This window comes from Crocodylus siamensis, chromosome 8 (genome assembly GCF_052110815.1).
Source record: "Crocodylus siamensis isolate JL-2025a chromosome 8, ASM5211081v1, whole genome shotgun sequence".
Lineage (NCBI taxonomy): Eukaryota > Metazoa > Chordata > Crocodylia > Crocodylidae > Crocodylus > Crocodylus siamensis.
The window spans coordinates 27,140,562-27,160,045 of NC_143402.1; the positions used below are offsets into that span (position 1 = coordinate 27,140,562).

General features: G+C 46.7%; 1 protein-coding gene across 1 annotated transcript in view; it reads left to right on the plus strand.

The window, feature by feature from the left end:
• LOC149858241 (connector enhancer of kinase suppressor of ras 2-like) overlaps positions 1-18,161 on the plus strand; it is a 762,411-nt gene extending 744,250 nt beyond the window's left edge. Inside the window, exons 22-26 of the mRNA XM_090059075.1 lie at positions 9,672-9,742; positions 10,931-11,034; positions 14,286-14,793; positions 15,166-15,365; positions 17,561-18,161. Coding sequence (XP_089915201.1) covers positions 9,672-9,742; positions 10,931-11,034; positions 14,286-14,793; positions 15,166-15,365; positions 17,561-17,776 — 1,099 coding nt within the window. The 3' untranslated portion in view covers positions 17,777-18,161. The remainder of the gene's footprint in view (positions 1-9,671; positions 9,743-10,930; positions 11,035-14,285; positions 14,794-15,165; positions 15,366-17,560) is intronic.
• The last annotated feature ends 1,323 nt before the right edge of the window (positions 18,162-19,484 follow it).

Consider the following 19,484-nt stretch of genomic DNA (forward strand, 5'->3'; position numbering starts at 1 on the left):
GAGTTTTAAAAATCCTGGACCGAGACCCTAGACAGAGTCTGTTAAATTACTTTACCTTGAGAATCTCTGAGGCTGTAGAGCAATATTCCCAGGAAATTCCAAAGGGAAATGTATGTTTCTAAAATAAAAAGGGAAATATCCAGCCTTTTACTGTTTAGCATCTATTTAATTGGTACTGAAGGAAATCCTTATATTCAGAAATGCCTTTTACTTTCTTAAGCATCCATGTATAGCATATATATTCTACTCTTTATGCACTGAGCCCCGGGATTGTTCAGCATTGGACTCATACAGCCAGTGCTGTCTGTTTAGCCATCCATGTGCTCTGAGTGCCTTCTCATTCCTTCCCATTATCAAGGGATAAAAGGCAGATTAGGGCTTACTGGCCTTTTTGTTTTATCTTACTGTCTGTGGTTGTGAGGCAGAACAGTATGTAGTGTTTTTCTGTCTTGCACACTTGAATATTTAAAGTTGTAGGTTCTTCCCTTGGGCTAGTTTAGTACTTAGTTACATTAGTGTAGGATTTTTTGCTAATTTTCCCTTTGGAGACTCTTTTTTTCCTCCTTTTTTGGTCACCTGGGACTAGTTTTCTTTAGCTCTTAATGCTAAATAAAACATTTCCATAATGTAAATATTGTCTTTCATGTGACACAGCTATACTGTTTAGTGATAACCATTAAGTATTCACCTACATAGCACAACGCAGGGTCATGTAAACAGAGCCTGCACTCTGTCTGAATTAGCTAGTTCAGATACTAAAATGGTGTAGCCATTTTAGCATGGTGCTCTCCCAGTGCTAATTAGCCTTGCTGAAAGTGCTGTGTTAATGTAGCTGTGCTGTTTCCAGTGCCCAAGGCTGGTAAGTCCAGAGCTATCTTGGGTATCCCAACATTGCACTGCTCATGGAATCACATGCTGTAAGTGCTTATTTTCCCTTGGACATGGACACATGTTTGGTTTGCGATTTTGTTTAATGCTTGCCCCAAACTTGTGCTGCTGGACACATACTGAAAATGCTTCTGATCTGAGTAAACAAGAATTGCCCTGGTAAGTGCTAGCTCTGCAAGTGTTTCCAGGACTTCTGCCTCTTCCAAGCATTCTTCTGTTATTCTTTCTTCCAAGTTCTCTTTGTCTACTAATGGAGACAGGACTCAGCATTGCTCTTTCCACCTAGCAAAAAGAAAAAGCAATTCATTGCTTCAGATCAGCCTCAATTAAGAGCTGCCCAAGGGCTGAATTAAGTCCCTCTGGTACACAAAATGACCCCACTGTTCAAAATTCAGTACCTGGTAAAGACCAGCTTCATGCAGTTTGTGGCACATACCATGTAGCATCGCCTTCTGGCAACATCTGCACTTCTTAATGTTGAGATTGAGGCTCTCTTCATTGGCGTCAGTTCTTTCAGTATTGACATCATCACCACCAACAGTTTCTAACTTACTACTGATGGTACTGACTTCCTTGGCACTAAGATTCACAATTCTGAGAATCTGACAACATCTACTGCCCCTCTTTTCAGATGGTACTGTTTGATGTGAAAATACTCCATCAGCTCAGACCACCACTATTATTCCAAAACATTTTTAGTGCCAAAAAAGATTCCCACTAATTCATGTCTTGGAATCCCTGTTGAATCACAGAATCAAAACCACCTTGTCCTGGTAAGAGAATGGTAAAATGACATTGTCTGCATAGTGCTTCAGCTTTCTGAGATTTCTGAAACTTACAGTGATTGGCAGAAAGGCATAATTTAAAGCCAATGTCCTTAAGAGAAGAAAGATATCTGTCAGAGAGTCTTGACTCACATCCTGTCTCAAGCCAACATCTGAATTCTGACATGTTGCAAATAGGTCCGCTATGAGGAACTCCCGCCTTAGGAAGATGTCACGGAGGCTAGCATCATTGAGGCATCATTCTTTTAAGATCCCTGTTGAGGTAATATGTCAAGGTGGCTCGAAGGCCAGGCAGATGAATGATTACTGACATAATGTGGTGAGGTATAAACCAATCCCAAATGTGCCTCTTGCCAGACTAGACAGGACCTTCCTTTACCCTGTCTGTGTATCTAAGATATGACTGGTGTTATCTGTAGCACTTGAACAGTGAGGGCCCTCAGGGTTTCCCAAACCTTTTGATATCTAGGGCACACATTTTTTTTCACCGACCTGCAGACTGGAGCTAGTCCATGGAATTTATTCAGTACATGGCACTGGTCCAGGCAACGCCTGATCCAGCCATGCAGGGCTAGTATGGCCAGAGCTGAATTCTTCCATGTGGGGCCAATGTGGTCAGACCCCCATCCCCCTGTGCAGGGCTGGCCCTGCCAGGGCCTGATCCAGGCATGCCCAGTCAGCCCTGCTGGGGCATGATCCCTCCACACAGGACTAGTGCAGCTGGTGCATGATCTTTCTGTGGAGGGCCAGCTAGGGCCCAATCCCTCTGCATGGGGCGAACCTAGCTGGGGCACTATCCAGCCCATTTTTCATGGCACACTTCCCTGCTCTCATGGCACAGTAGTGTGCAATGGCATACTGTTTGGGAATCACTGGCCTAAAAGGATGAGCAGAAAGGTTTTCCATGCTGGTCTGGGATCTAGCATATTCAAATGCATTGTGAAGGTCAAGGTGATTTTGATTCTGTGATTCAAGAGAGAATCATATTTGCTAAGCATGTCATAGTAGTTGGCCATTCACACTTGGATGTGTGAAGGAATATATCTAGCAATCTTTAAGGATTAAGTAAGTCTCTGTTCCCTAGATAAATGAGCAAGCTACTTCAGGTAGATTCCAAGACAGCCTTTGCTCAGCTACTTCATTTGGCTCCATTTCCTTATTGAATGGGCCACTGCAGCACCTGGCCTTTGCTGAGCAACACACTGAGCTTCCAATCTGTAAGCATCTCCAGATCTGTTTGCATCTCCTTAGCTTGTCTTCTGTTCTTTGCCCTAGTTCTTTGTTTCCTGGATTCCTGATTCCAGGGCTAAGAAGTAAGCCAAATGCTGGGGCCAGGAGGCCAGCTGAGTGCCAGTGAGCAAGAATAAGGAAACTAGCCAAGAACTGGACGAGGGATAAATAAATGCTGCACAGCCTAAGTCTTACTGCCAAGTTTTGCCCTAAATATCTGGAAGCTGTTTGTAGCTAGTCCCCCAGGACAACCAATCCTGTTGTTATCCCAGACATCTGCAAAGGCTAGCTCATCCAGACATAGCATCATTAGCTCCAACAGGGGCAGACTCTGACCCGCTGTGGATTTGCGCTAGCCTTGATACCATGACATTGGAAGACCTTGAATTTATCATTTGAAGCCAAAGAGTATGGACTTATTCCCTTCGCCATTTAGAAGAGAAAATCAATGTGGGAATGAGAATCAAATTAAATGAAAATTGACTGCTGGTCTGAGAAGAGCTGGCCATCCCCACTTTCAGTGTCCTTATCTTTTAGCATTTGTTGTTCATCTAATAGAGAAGCCATAGGACGTTGAATTTATGGACCATTAAAATAGCTGTGAAATAATAACGGCTATTGGCCACCACCAGCTGAGGCCAAATATGAACTAGTAACCTACATATCAAGGTCTGCTTCCCATCATCAATGCCTTTGGTCATTCAGTCTCCAGTTGATAAGTTAATAGCTTCTATACCAGAATCACTGAAGGCCCCAAAGGAGAAAAGAGGATTATAAAAATGTGTCTGTGGTAGTTTGCCTCCATGAGATTGGAACAGTAATTTTGTATGTCAGCAACTTTCTTAAACAAGATTGTAACCTGAAGGTGGGATTTATCCCACTAGCATTAAAGCTCAAGGCCACCAAGCTTTTATTTGAATCAGGAGAGATAACCAGCTTCTTGTAATTGATTTTGTCATAATTCCTCTTAAGCTACAAACTAACACAACACAGCATTTCGTTTACTCTGATTTCTCCTCCAGGAATGAAAAATGAGGGCCCACTAGAGTTTGTTTACTAAATGTCTATGTTTATCTTCCTTGTTTTGATTGTTGGCAGCTCTGTTTCTTAGGGTATTTTTATGACCCTCAACCTGAGAGAAAATAAAAGAATTAGTGTGTGGCTAATATTGCTTACACATCAAAGCAGGTGGTCTCCAGCTGAGTCAAACAGCTACATCAAAGAGATGGAATGGAAAGCAATCACAAGCTAATCACCTGTCTGTTCCATTACTTGCATTTCCTCACCAATAAGATCAAATAAGGCAGGACAAGGTGAATTCTGGTAACTGTCTAGTGGCTGTGGTTCATTCATCTAAAAGAGATGCCTCTGTATCCAGCTAAGAAGTTATCTCATGTAGAAAATCATATGTGTGTTCAAATGAAGTGCTGGAGTGACTTAAATTTGAATGGACCAATTTAACTAGAGGTCTTACTCTCCACCTTCACTGCCCCAAGGTGTTCTCATCAGAGCTCCTAGAAGCTCCAGCACTGATGATTTGGCAATATCACCCAGCTAGCAGCTGGCCAAAAACCTAGGACACACCTCCTCCCTGGAATATAAGCACAAACTCAGATACCCACTCTCGCTGTAGTTTGGCTTCCTCCTTCAAGGTAGTCATTTACTATCATTCCACAGTTTGAGAAATCCCTTCTCCATCCCTTTTCAGGGACCCTTTTCAATATTTTAATTCAGCAAGAGGCCCACTTCTTGCTGGTTCTAGGGCCATAGAAAAAGGTACCCTGGAACTCAGAGAAAAGGGATTTTATACTGGTGATTTTCTGGTTCCAAATAGGAAAGGCCTCTTGATACCTCCATAGGAATTCACCAAAGTGCTCTGTCTAAGCAGCATACCTTAGGAAGTAGGGGGTTGCAGTTTACTCCTATTTGGACAACTGGTTACCCTGTGAGCCTCTGGTATTGGAGAGCCTTCTGGGTACTTAGAACCTCTTTTGCCCTGTGGGTCCTCAATTGACAGAACTCAGCTTTGGTCCTTGTAGGAATTCCTCACTCACTGCGTTACACCCTCCCGCCATGACCATAGGAAAGGCTACTCTTAGTTTCTAAAGGAATGGCTTCTTTGGCTGTAGGTACACCCACAAATAATCCATTTCTGATTCAGTTGTTTGGGGTTATAAAAGAGTGGAAATTCCCTAAATGAAGATGAGACATGGGTCAGAACTAATGCAGTATCTTATCCTCCTTTGAAACAGTGGAGGTCTCTTCACACAAGCAGTGTACAGCTGGAGTTCAATGAGTATTTTGTATTTGGTTGCACTTAAAGTGAGGGCAGTTTGTCTATGCATAGAAAAACAGTATGAACTAAGTATTATACAGTATTATCCTAGTTAACTAAGTTATTAACTAAATATTACATAGTATTACACAGTATTCACTTAGGTGTTCTAAATTTTTATCATGAAGAGGGATCATTGGTGTTATAATCCTTGAGTATATTTTTCTGATATAGAGTGAGTTACAGAGAAAAGTCTAGAGATCTCACTTGCCACATGGATGCCCTGAGGGACATGGATGACTGGTGCCTCCTAATACTGGGGTGGAACTAGCAGCCGATCACCAGCTGGGGGCGGGAAGTTCCCCAGCAGCCGAGCACCCACCGGGGGGCTGGGGACAGTGGGAGAAAAAAAATTTGGGCTCAGCCCCACCCCCTGCACAAAAGTCTGTGGGGAGAGGGGAAAGGGCCATGGGGGGAGGGAGTGAGGCTGGGGCTGGGGCTGGCACTGGGCAGAGATCAGACTCAGGGCTGGGGTCCGCTGCACCCATCCAGCTGCCCCTTCCCCCCATGCCAAGGGTCGTTGCCTGTTGCCAGCATCCACCTCCCACCCCTGCACTGGCTCTGGCTGCCTCCCTGCACGAGTCGCAGTGTGGCCCCAGCCCCGCACCGCCCAGGGGGGCACAGAGCTGGAGGATGGCCAGCCTCAGCTGTGCCACCAGGCTGGAGGAGATGGGGCCCCAGGGACCCCCGCCCCACCCCATCTAAGTCATCCCCAGGAAGAGCCTGGTGGCTCCTGAAGAGTCATGGTGCCAGGGAGCCAAGGGGGGCACATGGCCCTCCCACTCCTTGCATAGGGCAAGGACAGGCTGTAGCTGCAAGGCAAGCTGGGCTCCAATTGCCCCATGACCTAGCCCGGCCAGGGCCCCATTCTCCATGTGTATATTAAACACATACAAGATATATTACACACACACACACATTTTCCAGCACAGCAAACATTATGAAGCATTCTGGAAAGGTAGTTGTCATGTCTTCTGGCAGGGGAGTAAGGGGGCAGAGAGAAAGCTGTAAATTCAACACCCCTAGCCACCACAAACTTTGATGCACCCTCTTCCCTAGCAGGCATGAGGCTTCTGCTGTTAGTGGCAGCAAGGAGGTGGGAGCTGTATCTGGAACCAGGGGAGCTCAGTGTCATAGTCAGGGAAATTCTGGGGAACGAGGGGGAATCTGAGTTTCTGCTCTACATCCCTCAAAGTTCCCCTAAAGCCAGGTCTCCTTCTCTGGAAGGCACTGCGGAGGAGGTTGTGGGGGCAGGTGGACAAGAAACAATTCAGCACCATGGGGAGCACCATGGGGATGCTGATGCATATCAGGAGGTACCAGCCCCTTCCCCTTGCTCCTCCTCAGCCTGGCACCAGTAGGAGCATGCTCAAAGGGAATTCCCCCTCTTGCTCCAAAGCCCCTGTCCCCCAGAAGCAGAAGCAGAACCAGACCACCCTGGACCAGTGGGGGAAAGGTGGGGACAAACAAGGACATGTTCCCAAGGCGAGTGAGGTCACCCAGAGTATTGGGGAGATGCTTGCTCTGGATGGACAGCCCTTCTGCTAAGTTGAGTGGCTAGGGTGCAGGAGGCTCATGGCATTCATGGCCCCATCATACCAAGTGCCTGCACACATCATATTCAGCAGGACAGTGGTGCCCTCCCTGCATGAGGCATGCAGGGAGTACTTGAGGGAGGAGCTGCACAAGGCAGGTCTGCAGGTGGTCTTACACTTCACCTTGGACATATGGAGTAGCCAAGGTGGAGATCATGCCTACCTATCCCTCACAGAGCACTGGTGCAATCAGTCAAGCCGTCAGTGGGCTTTCCTTCAGGCCAAGGTGATGGATGAGTCCCACGTGGCAACAGAGATCATGGGGGCCATGTACCACATGCTGCAGGGGTGGCTCGTTGGGCAGGGTGAGTTTATGGTCACCAGCAACGAGGCCAATACGGTCAAGGCAGTCTGCGATGCCAACTTTTTTGGCATCCACTGTGTGGCACACAAGTTCCACCTTATAGTCAGGGATGCCTTGGAGGAGCACAGGGCTGCCAGTGAGGGCACCATCACTACCACACAGCTCATTTCAAAATGCAGGAAGGTGGTGGGCTACTTCCACTGGAGCATCAAGGTGGGCAAGATTCTGTGGGACAGACAGGCAGAGCTGAGCATCCTACAGCATAAAATCATTTAGGTTGTGGAGACTCAGTGGAACTCCGCATACCTGATGCTTGAAAGGCTAGTGGAGCAACAGAAGGCCATCCATGAGATAGCCTTGTTCAGGGAGATTGGGATCAGAACCCCCCTCAACAAAAGAGAGTGGGATACTGTCTCCCAGATCTGAGTGGTCCTCAAGCCATTCCTCAAGGCCACCGAGAGCCTCAGTGCTGGCGATGCCCACCTTAGCCAGGTGATTCCCATAGTGAGGGAGCTTCAGAACCAAATGGAGAAGTTCCAGGGGATCAATGTTCATGGCTGGAGCAAGCTGCAGTCACCAGATGGCAGGCACTACTGAAGCAGCTGAAGGATGGCATCAAGAAATGGCTGGATCTGTTGCAGTCCAGTATGGTCCATGTGCTAGTGCCTATGTGTGACCCAAAGGTGAAGGGGAGCATGTGCACCAGCAAAACCCTGGATCACAGTGTGGAGGTGCTGGTGAGTAGAGTCAGGGAGGCAGAAGGGCAGAGGCAGGGGGACATAGAAGAGGGGGATCTACTGTCCCATGCCAGCACTCCATCCACCATCCAGTCTGCTCCACCACAGGTGCTGCCAATGTGGGCCAAGGGCATGGCTTCCATGTTGGGGTACAGAGGCACCAGACCCCAGTATTGGGCAGGTAGCACCAAGGCCTCAGTGGCTACCTATCTCACCAAGGATGTGGAGCCGCTGCTCTGCAATCCGTTGGCCTCCTGGGCAAGCCACAGACAGATGTGGCAGGATCTGACCACAGTTGCCTGGGAACACCTGTCCTGTCCACCAACCAGTGTTCCAAGGAAGAGGGTGTTTAGCATTGCTGGGGATGTTGTGACATCCCATCACACCTGCTTGAATCTTGGTTTGGTGGAGCAGTTGGTGTTTCTCAAAGTAAAACTCCCACTGCTGGGGTTCCCCCAAGCTCCACGTGCAGACAGAGTGAGTGTCACCCTCCTTACTCTGTCTACACCTATTTCCTTTTTAACATGTTTTTTTAAAACCATTTAATGTCCCACTCTCAGAGCTGGAGGCAGCACTCACTGTATCACCAGCCAGCAGGAAAAGAACATACTCTGCTGAGCTCCTGTGCCAGGATGAGGTTGGTGGTATGCGCCAGGGCTATGAGAAGGAAGAGGCCCCAGGTCCTGGGCATGACTTAAAACTGCACCCTGCCAGGGTCAGGAGGCCTGGTGGGACTGCCAGTGGCATGGCAGCCCCCAAGAAATGCCAGGACCACAAACTTCTCTAGTGAAAGGTGGGTAGGAGGTACCTTATAACCTCCAGCCACCACACACACACACACAGTCCTGGCTGGGGAAAGCCCAGACCTGTAAGATCTTTGAGAGGCCTGAGGCTTACTGGTTGCAGTAGAGTTGTGATGCTACAGGTGAGCTGCCTTGAATGCCATCTTCAAGGCATGGGCCGCAGTTTTAGGGGAGGTATGGAGCTGCAGAATGGATGTCACCTCTAGACATCAGAGGCCTAAAAGGGCAGCCTCCTGCCTGGGAAACATCTGAATCAGTTTTGCATGGTAAGCAAAAGAGGGGCGGGCAGTTGGCCCAGAAACAGGTGGGTGGGCAGAGATATAACTGGCACTGGGAAGGCCCCCTGTTACAGGCTACAACCCCTGCTGGTTTCATCCCACTGTGCCTTAACACACACAAAGTCACAAGTCATGAGTTTTGCTTTGAACAGTTTGAGGTGCAATTTCACGGAAACCCCTGCACCTATCTCCTTGAAACGTGGCAGGCTTCATGGCCTCAGAAGAGGCTATCATCCCTGCTGTTTTCATCCCACTCTGCCTTAACACACATGGCACAAGTTTTGCTTTGAACGGTTTAAAGTACAGTTTCACAAAAAACCCTGCCCCTATCTCCTTGAAACTTGGCAGGCGTCATGCCCTCAGAAGGCGCTACCATACCTACAATTTTCATCTGAATCAGGCAAGAAATGACAATGTTATAGGCATTTCAGTGATTCTCCATTATAGCCTATGACTGAATCACTGAAACAACCTTGAAACCCCAGAACAGTTTCGGCTAAATCGAAATGGAACAGTGATCCAAAACAAATCACTGTCCTCTGAAATGGCCAAATCTGAAACCGAAACAAAACATAGCCATTTTGGACAGCCCTACTGACCATAGTACCTCCTTTGTGTACTAAAGTTAAATAAACAGTGAAGCCCTGCCTCAGTGGCCTGCAATTAGGACACCTTTACCCTTCCTTTAATCCCTTGTTGTCTTATTATTTTATTAGATGGATGAATCGTCTGGGTCTTGCAGCCATTGGTTACACACCTGATGACAAGGATCTTCGGCCAGATGAAGGTAAGGCTTCTGTTATTTTAACTGGAATGCTTTGGAGAAAAATAAAGTTCAGAAAATAGTCTGGTTAACTGAATCATGATATGAACAGTATGTATGCAGTATCTCTTAACCATTTTATGTTTCATAGATACGCAGACCCTTTTCATATATTTAATTGAGCCATCAGCAGAGAAAATAAAATTCAGAATAATCCTTTGAAAAGTCAAAGAAAGGATCTTGGGACAATCTTAGGAAAACAACATTTTGATGAATATAGTATGACTGTTTTACATTTGGTATAAAAATGATAAATAAAAGAATTAGGATCATATTGTGTCTTGCTCTGCATAGCATTCTGTTAGTGCCATCGGATAGGTGAGTCATCCTGAAAGGAGAGTGGCATAATCACTGGGCAAGCTGCGCTAAAGAATCCTTCCTGAGTGTACCATTCAGATAGCAGACTTCGTTCCCTTAACCCAGGGGTGTCCAACTGGTGGCCCACAGGCCTTAAGCAGCCCACAAGGGGCCAGCATGTGGCCTGTGCACCCCTGCAGCCACCTCTCCCACTGCTGCACACTGCTGCATGGCAGCACTGCCCACACAGTAGGAAGAAAGTGCATTTTTGAACCCTGTCTCCACATCATATGCCCTGCCTTAACCCATTGAGAAGCTAGAGCTGCATGGTACAAAGAGCTTGTACTGGATCTCTTGGTTGTGCTCCATTGTTTCTCAATTTCTAAACACAACAAGCATGAGTGTTCTTTGGCACCTGCAAGGACCAGCGATTGATTAAAGTGAACTCCCTTTGAAATCAAATTAAGATAGGCGTATAACCAGCGTTGATGCTTTTGAGAGCCTCGCTAAGCACATATGCATCTTTGGTCCCCTGAATACCTTTGAAAATTGGGTGCTTTTCCCATGTTCAGCACTGGCTTGTAACCCACTCCTGCTGCCAGCCTGGACCCCACGCCAGCTCCGGGCTCACCCATTGGGGCTGTGCCATGGCGTAAAAGTAAAGCACCATTTCTGGGTTTGTTATTTACATGTGTGCAAGCAGATATTTTATAAAATAGCACATAGGTTTCTAGGTGCTCTTGAAAATTTTACTTTGGCCATATTAAAGAAAAAATGTTTCAGTTATATTCTGAAAATGTTGTCAAAATTATCTTTTGAGTAATCATATCAATGAAATATTAAATGTTTTATTAGCAGATTACTGGAGTGAAAGTGACCAGGATGATATTGATGGCTCTTTAACTCTGAAACAGGAAGGCTCCTCAACACTGTGTGACACCTATCATAGAACACCCTCAGTAAGTCATAAACACTGAATCCTCTACTATGCTAATAAATAAACTTCTGTGATTCCTTGGTTTGCATGCTGCTTGTTTTACAGTGATATATATACAGAACAGAGGTGGGACTTAGATGTAAGCAAAGAGAATATTATATAGGAACTAATATTATATTACTATATATCAGGGGTGGGCAATTATTTCAGGTAGAGGGCCACTTACCCAGTTTTGGCAAGCTGTTGAGGGCTGCAGGGGTAGCCCTGCCCCTTCACAGGGGCCCCGCCCCCTGGTCACCGTCTTGGGACCAATGTCCCAATGTCTTGGGACCAATGTCTCAGGGCCAGCACCATTGGAGCCCAAAGTGGGGTGCAGGCCCAGCTCCATATATCCCCTGTCAGCCAGGACCCTGTACTCCTGTCACCCTGCTTTGGGCCCTGCTGGTGCTGGCCCCAGGACACTGGTGTGGGCCCTGTGCTCCCACTGACTCCCACACCCGCTTACTCCCAGTGCCCCCACAGTACAGACGGGGGCTGCTCCCTGACCCCCTGCTTGCTGGCAGGGAAGGAGCTGGTGCTGAATGTGGGGAAAAGAGGCCCCTCCCCCAACCCATGGCCCATGCTCCCTTCTGCTGCCGCTCACAGCCTGCATGGGGTGAGCAGGTACAGGCAGCCCCACATGGGCTGTGAGCAGCTACAGAATGGGGTGCTGGCTATGGGGCAGGTGAGGGGTCACTTTTCCCACGCACAGTACCAACTTGTAACCCACCCCCGCTGCCTGCCTGGGCCCTGCGCCGGCTCTGGGCTTGCTTGTTGGGACTGCGCCATGACGGTAGCAGCTGCTTGGCATAGTGGAAAGTGGCCCCCCCGTTTGCCACATCAGGCAGTATTTGCTGCTGCTGCCCACCCAGAGTTTGCACACTGGGCAGCACAGAGGTGGCGGTGGCTGCTGCACACTGCCCAGTGCAGCAAACGGGAGGGAGGGGTCGCTTTCCTCCACACCGAGCAGCTGCTGCCGCCATGGCACAGCCCCGATGGGTGAGCCCGGAGCTGGCGTGGGGTCCAGGCTGGCAGCGGGAGTGGTTACAAGCCGGTGCTGAACATGGGAAAAGCAGCCCCTTCCGTGCCCTGTGGCCAGCGCGCCATGCTGCAGCTGCTCGCAGCCCATGTGGGGCTGCCTGTGCCTGCTCAAGACAGCCCTGCACAGGCTGTGAGTGGCTGCAGCAGGGAGTGCCGACCATGGGGCAGGAAGGGGCCGCTTTTCCCCACACTCTGCACCAGCTCCTTCCCTGCCTGGGGTCCTCCCCGCCCTTCCCCCACCCTTGCCTGAGTTTTCCGCGCCCGTACAGCTGAGGAGTCACATGATCCCAGGCCAGAAGCCCCTGCTTGGGCTTCCAGCTTGGGGAGTGGGGCTGGGCAGGCCCTACTGTTGCAGGAGCCCACTGGGGCTTCCCCTGGGTCCTACTGCCCGTTGCTCCTGTCATTTTTTAGAGGAACCAAGGAGAGATAAATATTAATTTTCTAAATTTTTTAGGGGCCCCATGGGCTAGGTAGAATGGCCTCGCAGGCTGGATTCAGCCTGCGGGCTGGATTTTGCTCACCCTGCTATATAGAGAGAAACATAGAGAAGTAGGGCTGGAAGGGACCTCCATAAGACATTTAGTCCAACCCCCTGTCTGAGGCAGACCCCCCTGCCTGAAGCAAGAATAAATACATTACTACAGGGGTTGTGAACCAGGAGTACCCAGGGGGTACTTTGAAAGGTCCCAGGGGGTACGCAGGGTGGGCAGGGATAGAGTGCCGCTACCCTTCGCCGCTGCCTCACAGGAGCAAGGTCAGGGTGGGGCGAAAGCAGGGCCATACAGATGCTGTGCTGCTGCTGCTCCACCACTCACCATACCCCCAATTCCACGTCTAGCTGCTCGCCTACCCCCACTGGGTACATTTACTAAAAAGGGGGCTGCTGGGGGTACACTTATTAAAAAAGGTTAAAACCTCTTGCATTACTATATATATCACTAATAAGATAAGAGCAGGAGCGAGTATTTAAAATATATTATTCAAAGGAAAGACAGGCTACTGTGTCAGTCTGCTGTAGCCAAGTCAGTTTTCCTTCTTTTTAAAAAAACCTGATACAATATAGAAATATAACTGAATTATGAACTAAATGTCCTGAGATCAGATAATCTCTGATAAGCAAAGCTTTATATCCTTATGCCATAATTACTGGAAATGAAGATCTTTAGATCACAATCACACAATAGCTCTGATTTGGAGAATAAACTTTCTAAGAAGCATATTTTAAAGACAAATTTCTTCCAAAACACACCAATTTATTTTACAATATTTTTCATGAGAAGTATTGTAACATGAAAAGTAACTAATAGAAACACTTTGTATGCAGTGCATGGGTGGACAGTCATAACTGATAAAAGCATTAACACTATGCAATATATGGGCAGGCTCTGATAGCTGCTGAAAGTATTGCTGGTATACAGAATATGGACAAGCTGTGATATTCAACCTGTATTTTGAAGTGCAGATAGGACTGTTTTCTATTTTTCTTTCAGATTTTTCTTCAGCGTGAATGACATGATCCTCACACAACCAGAACCAAAGAAAAAGAGACTGAGGCAACAGCATCACATGGGTGAAGTTCAGACTGATTTTCACCCATGTGATGCTGTTTTATCAACCAGGATACAGGTTAAGCCCCTCCCTTTCTGTTTTTCCACTTTTTTGCCTTTTTCCTTTTATTAAGATGATAAACAGACCAAGCAGAATTTAATTAACTTGATTTGGATAAGCTCAGCAGTCCCCTCAAATTTAAATGTCTTCCTGGGAGCTGAAATTTGTTTTTGTTTTTTCTTCCTGTTTGGCTGGAACATCTACCCCCTGAAAAGAAAGGAAATTCAGTTATTGTTTCCTTGGGGGCTTTCATGTCTTTCTTATAACACACCGTTGGACTGGGTGTAAGCTGGGTAGGTCTTTAGAAAACCTGTACCAGTGCTATGCTGTCCCTTCCAGCAGGAGTTGCTCTTGGGCAGAGAATGTGTCAAAACAAGAATAGGGAGTGGTTAAAAACATAGTGCTTACATAAAGTATAATCCCATTAGTTGTCTTCTTTTCTAAGAGGCTTATAATAGGACATACCAAAACACACAGATCAGACCATTGGGTTAGAACTAACTGTATACTGTAATTTATGTCTAGAGTTTTTCCTGTGTCTCTTCACTGTTCTGTCTAACAGTCAGATACCTTGATTATTTTTAGGTGAATTCTTCAAGTCCATTCCCTGAACCCAAACATGGCCGACATTTTTCAAGTGAATCAACTTATTCTCATTCTTCTGCGGAGGATTCCCGACAAGATGCCACAGGAAGTACACATTCATCAGGATGCAGGCCTTCCTACCGAGAAAGGCGCTCATGGCAGGACCTGATAGAGACCCCTTTAACCAGTTCAGGGCTCCATTTTCTTCAGACTGTTCCTCCTGACTCAGAATGCATAAGTGGTCGACCTGGAATGTCACCAGATAAGCGAAGACAAGCAACATTACCAGCCCAAAGACGTCACAACCATGAACGGGATGGGCCTTTCCCACTAGTGGAATGTCAGAGAGGACATAGTTCTCACAGTAGGCCTCAGAAACAACGTAGTCAGAGCCTTCCACGAAACAGAGATGTCAGGAGCAAGGGATGTGTAAAGTCTGCAGGAATATCAGAAGAGATGCCAGAAGAGAAACTTCTTATTAAAAAGCAAAATAGTTTCTGTAATGAAGGTATGGTTGTGCAAGGATTGTAACCCAATAATCTCCACTGAATTCAGTTGGCACTTTGCCATTGACATCAATGATGCATGACTGATGTGTGACTGATTTCTTAATTTCCAAAAAACCTTAATCCTGGACACCTCATCAGTTACCTTGTCATAGTTGCCACCCCTTAGTTTTGGTTGAGATTATCTACCTATGTTCAGATTCCAACTATAGTTTTAACCAAAATGTTCTGATTTTATCAGTACCTGAGCTGGGGGAAGGTGTTACGTGCTAATTCCACATACCAACTTGCAGAATCCTTGACCTTTTCAGGGTCATTCATTGCTCTCTCACCTACCTGCATCACTGTTAAAAAAATTATAAACTTTCTTTCAGAAAATACAAAGGAAATACAAGAAAGTACAGATGGTCTGCAACAGTTGTACAGGTCTTTGGAACAAGCTAGCTTGTCGGCCTTTGGAGAACAGCGACCGTCCACCAAGCAGGAATTCCGCAGGTCTTTTGTAAAGAGGTCCAATGACCCAATTATCAATGAAAAGCTTCATCACATCAGAGTTCTCAAGAGCACTTTAAAAGTAAGCTTTTATCATTTATTATTTTTATGTTTAATATGATATTATAACATTGTAACCTCTTAACATGTTCAATGTTTAGATGTATGCAACGAGAATATTATATGCATATTATTATTATGACTGGCATAATGCCTGTCATGAATGGCAGGGAGGATGGGGCAGAGCTGGGACGGAGACCCACATCCAGCCCCACACCCTTCCCCAGCCACTCCAGGTCCAGCCCTGCCTACCCTCCTGCTGCCACTCTGAGGCCTGCCTCGCTCCCCCCCTGCTGCCACTCCAGGTCCTCCCTTCCTCCCCCCTCATTGCTACCACCACTCTTGGTCATGTCCCACTCCTCCTGCCACTCTGGGTCCAGCTCCACTCCAACCCTCCTCCCTGCCACTCTGCAAGCAGGGGACATGGTGCGAGGGTGCATGGGGGGTGGGGGTGGCTGTAAGGCATGGCGCGGGGAGCACTTGCTGTTTGCATGGTGTGGGGAACAGCCCTGGGGTGTGGTGCCCGGTACGTGGGGGGGGGGGGGGTGGCAAGTGCCACGGCCTGGGGAGTGGCCACAGCAGGGAGAGCACATGGCGGCTGCAGCAACATGGTGTGGGGGGAAGTTCTGAGGTGTGGGGGGCATGATGCATTGGCTGCACTGGGGGGTGTGGCACACAACCATGGGGCATGGCACAGGAAGTGGCCACAACACAGGGGCGCAGGGAATACTTGCCAGTGGCAGCCACATGGCATGGGCAGTGGCCCCGGGGTGTGGCATGGGGTGCGCGGGGGGACCTTGGTGCATGGCCATGGGGCATGGCATGGGAAGTAGCCATGGTGGAGGAAGTGCCTGCAGGCTGCGCCTGTGTGGTGTGGGGAGTAGCCCCAGGGTGTGGCCTGGGGTGCACAGGTGGGGTGTGAGGGGGATGGTATGCGGCCGTAGGGTATGGCATGGGGAACAGCCCTGGGGTGTGGTGTAGGACATGTGGGGGAGCATGGCACTTGGGGTGGGTGGCATGGTGCATGGGGGGCCTGCCACATGGGTGAGTGGAGGGGCTGACCTGTGGCCACATGGCGTTGCATGTGGAGTGGCCATGGTACAGGGAGTGCCTGCTGGTTGTGGCCATATGGCATGGGGAGCAGCCTCAGGGTGTGGCACAGGGCACATGGGGGGGGTGGCATGCAGCCACAGCTGGCAGCTACTCCCCATGGGGGGGTACGGCCACAGGGTGGCCCACGCACCCCCATGCTGGCTCCTCACATGCCCACATACCACACCACCCGTGCCCTTCGCACCCTGTGGCTCAGCCAGTGGGCACTCCCTGTGCAGGGGGCGTGGCATACAGCTGCATGGGGGGCGTGGCATGCTGCAGCCAGCTTTCTGCACCATGCCCCCCGCAAGCCCAACAGCCCATGGCCACAACCAGCGGGCGATCCCCACACACAGGGGGTGGGCATGGTGTGCAACTGCAGGGTGCCACACGGGGAGTGGGCATGGGGGGAGCCACATGGAGAGCTGCCTGTGCACCCAGCACCCGCTCCCTATGTGGGACCCTGTGGCCAAGCACCATGCCCCCCCTGCACCACATGCCACGCCTCCACACAGCTACACGCCACATCCCCCACAGAGCCGCATGCCATGCCCCCCTCCCCTAACCTCCCTTCCCCCTGCTGTGGTGGAGCATACCCTGGCCCCACCTCCTCTGCCTCCACCTGTGTGTCTATCTGTCAGTAAGGCTCTGGGCGGCGCATGCAGTTGGCCCAGAGCCTTATGGATAGACAAATACACAGCCAGAAGTGCTATGGCTTTTATTATATTGGAATTATATATTCAATGATTATATTTAGACAAAGAATTAGGTCACAAATAAACTGCCAAAATTAAAAGTAAGAAAATGCCCACCTCACAAAAAAGATCAAAACTATTTAACACACTTATTAGCTGTGTCATGGAAGGTGCCTGTGTCATGGAACTATCCAACTGACTTCATTTGTGTAATTAAAGGTGATCTCTGAAGTCATATTGAAGGCATATTGTCAGCTATGAGGAGGATTACATAGCCTTTCTGTTCAAACATATCTAAAGAAAGGACTTCTGTTTTCATGTCAGCTGCTCTAGCATTTTCATTAGCTCTAAAGAAGAAATAAAAGGCCCAAACAGAACATGGTATAAATTGTATTTTAAAATGTGCTCTGTCTTTTTTGGCATTTCATAGGCAAAGGAAGGAGACCTGGCAATTATCAACAACCTTCTGGATGATCCCAGCTTAACATCAAAGAAATTTAAAGAATGGAAACTACACAACTATGAATTCTTCCTGGACATTTGTGAGTACAGTGCTGCTCTGAAACCTCAAAATGGAGCCTCTGAACTTGCAACCCCAGCACCACTGCTGACACACACACATTCATTCATTGAAACACACGTCTGACAGGACTAGCAGCTAAACAGTTGTTGTGTGCCATGAAAAATCTAATAAGACAAACACTGTAATATTTGTAAATAATGTACTCAGCAGTATTGTAAATAACTTGGATAAGAGAATAGTGCCACAGGATGCCTACTACATTGCATGATAAAACAGTAATATTCTGTTCTGGATTATTTTTGTTTGCTATTATCTGCCAACATGCGTATCGAGCTCTGCATTAGAAAGAAACAGTACATAAGTGTAACTGAAAATAAATAGCAGTATATTTACTTACGTACTGTACTAAAGCTAAGCTTATAATAATGAGCTCCTACAATCATTTTATATATTTAGATATATATATAATATAAACGTATCTATGTATATAAAATGTGTAACACAATAGTTTATATTTATTTTTTAAAATACCCTAAAATTTACATCTTCAAAAGCTTTTCTTCAAAGAAATGCAAAACAAATAAAAATACTTTGGCCAGTCTTAAGACTCTACATTTATTTTCTCAACATTCCCAAACAGTGACAGCTACCATCTTTGAAATCAAATCAAACCAGTATCATTAAAAAGTAAACTTAACCCTTTTAATGTGCCTTAAAAATAGGGTATAAACCCAGCAAATATTGTAATTTGGCCCTGTGGACATACTGTACACACCATTGATGCTGTGCTGTGTGTAAAATAACTTCCTGCCTTTAATAGGAGTGGCCTCAGACATGTAAGTATGGCACAGAAGAGGTTAAGATACAAGTAAAACAAAGCTGGTTGTCCCTTGATACAAATCTTGAAATACCTTTTAATTGAATTGGACATATTTCACGCGAAAGAAAAAACATCTTTTTTTCTGAAAATGGTAGCTGTTGCAATTTTCATAATTTCTTCACTGTGAATTTAGTGCCACAAGCCTGTGAGTCTCAAAATGTAGACATTGTTTTCTGATGCTTTAAGGCTGAGAGTTAAGTAAAAAAATATGAACTAATCAGTTCTTTTGTATACCAGTCCATCATATACAGCTGGGTAAATAATTCTTATTCACTATTCAAAATTCAATAAGTTTCTGTGAATAATTCTTTATGGATAGTTCATTAACAAGGTAATTGCAGCTATTCAGTGCAATATTTGATGTTCAATCTGTATTGATTAGCTTTGATTGGACACATAAATCACATAGTATGTTTCTGTTCTCTGCCTGAATCAGAGTAATTTTAAAAAAACACATTTTTGAAGTAAATATTTGCATTTATTTAAAAAATGCTTTCTTTGAATATTTCTAACTCTGCACTTTAAAACCACTATCCTTGCCAGCATTCCTGCCAGTAAATTTATTTGTTAGAATATTCCTAAAAAGACAAGTTAAAGAGGATATGAACACAGTCAAATGAATTTAATGTATAAATGTGTACAAATATTCAAGGAAAATGCTTTTGCAGTATTTGCCCAGTTCTGTTTTTATAGAAGGAAAGAGATTGTAAAATACATGGAATGAAAGGTAACTCAAGGAGGTGAATCCAGTATTTAAACAAAGATTTACTTGCTTCATTCTGACAATATTTTGGAAGAAAGCATCCCTTTTGTTTAGTATTATTTCCACAAAGTAGGTGAAATAAAAGGAATGCTACTCACACTTATTTTTTGTCATTCCTATTTTGCCAGCATGTATTTGAACCACAGTGGACACAGTGATAAAAAATATCATGCTAAAGTAATTGTTAA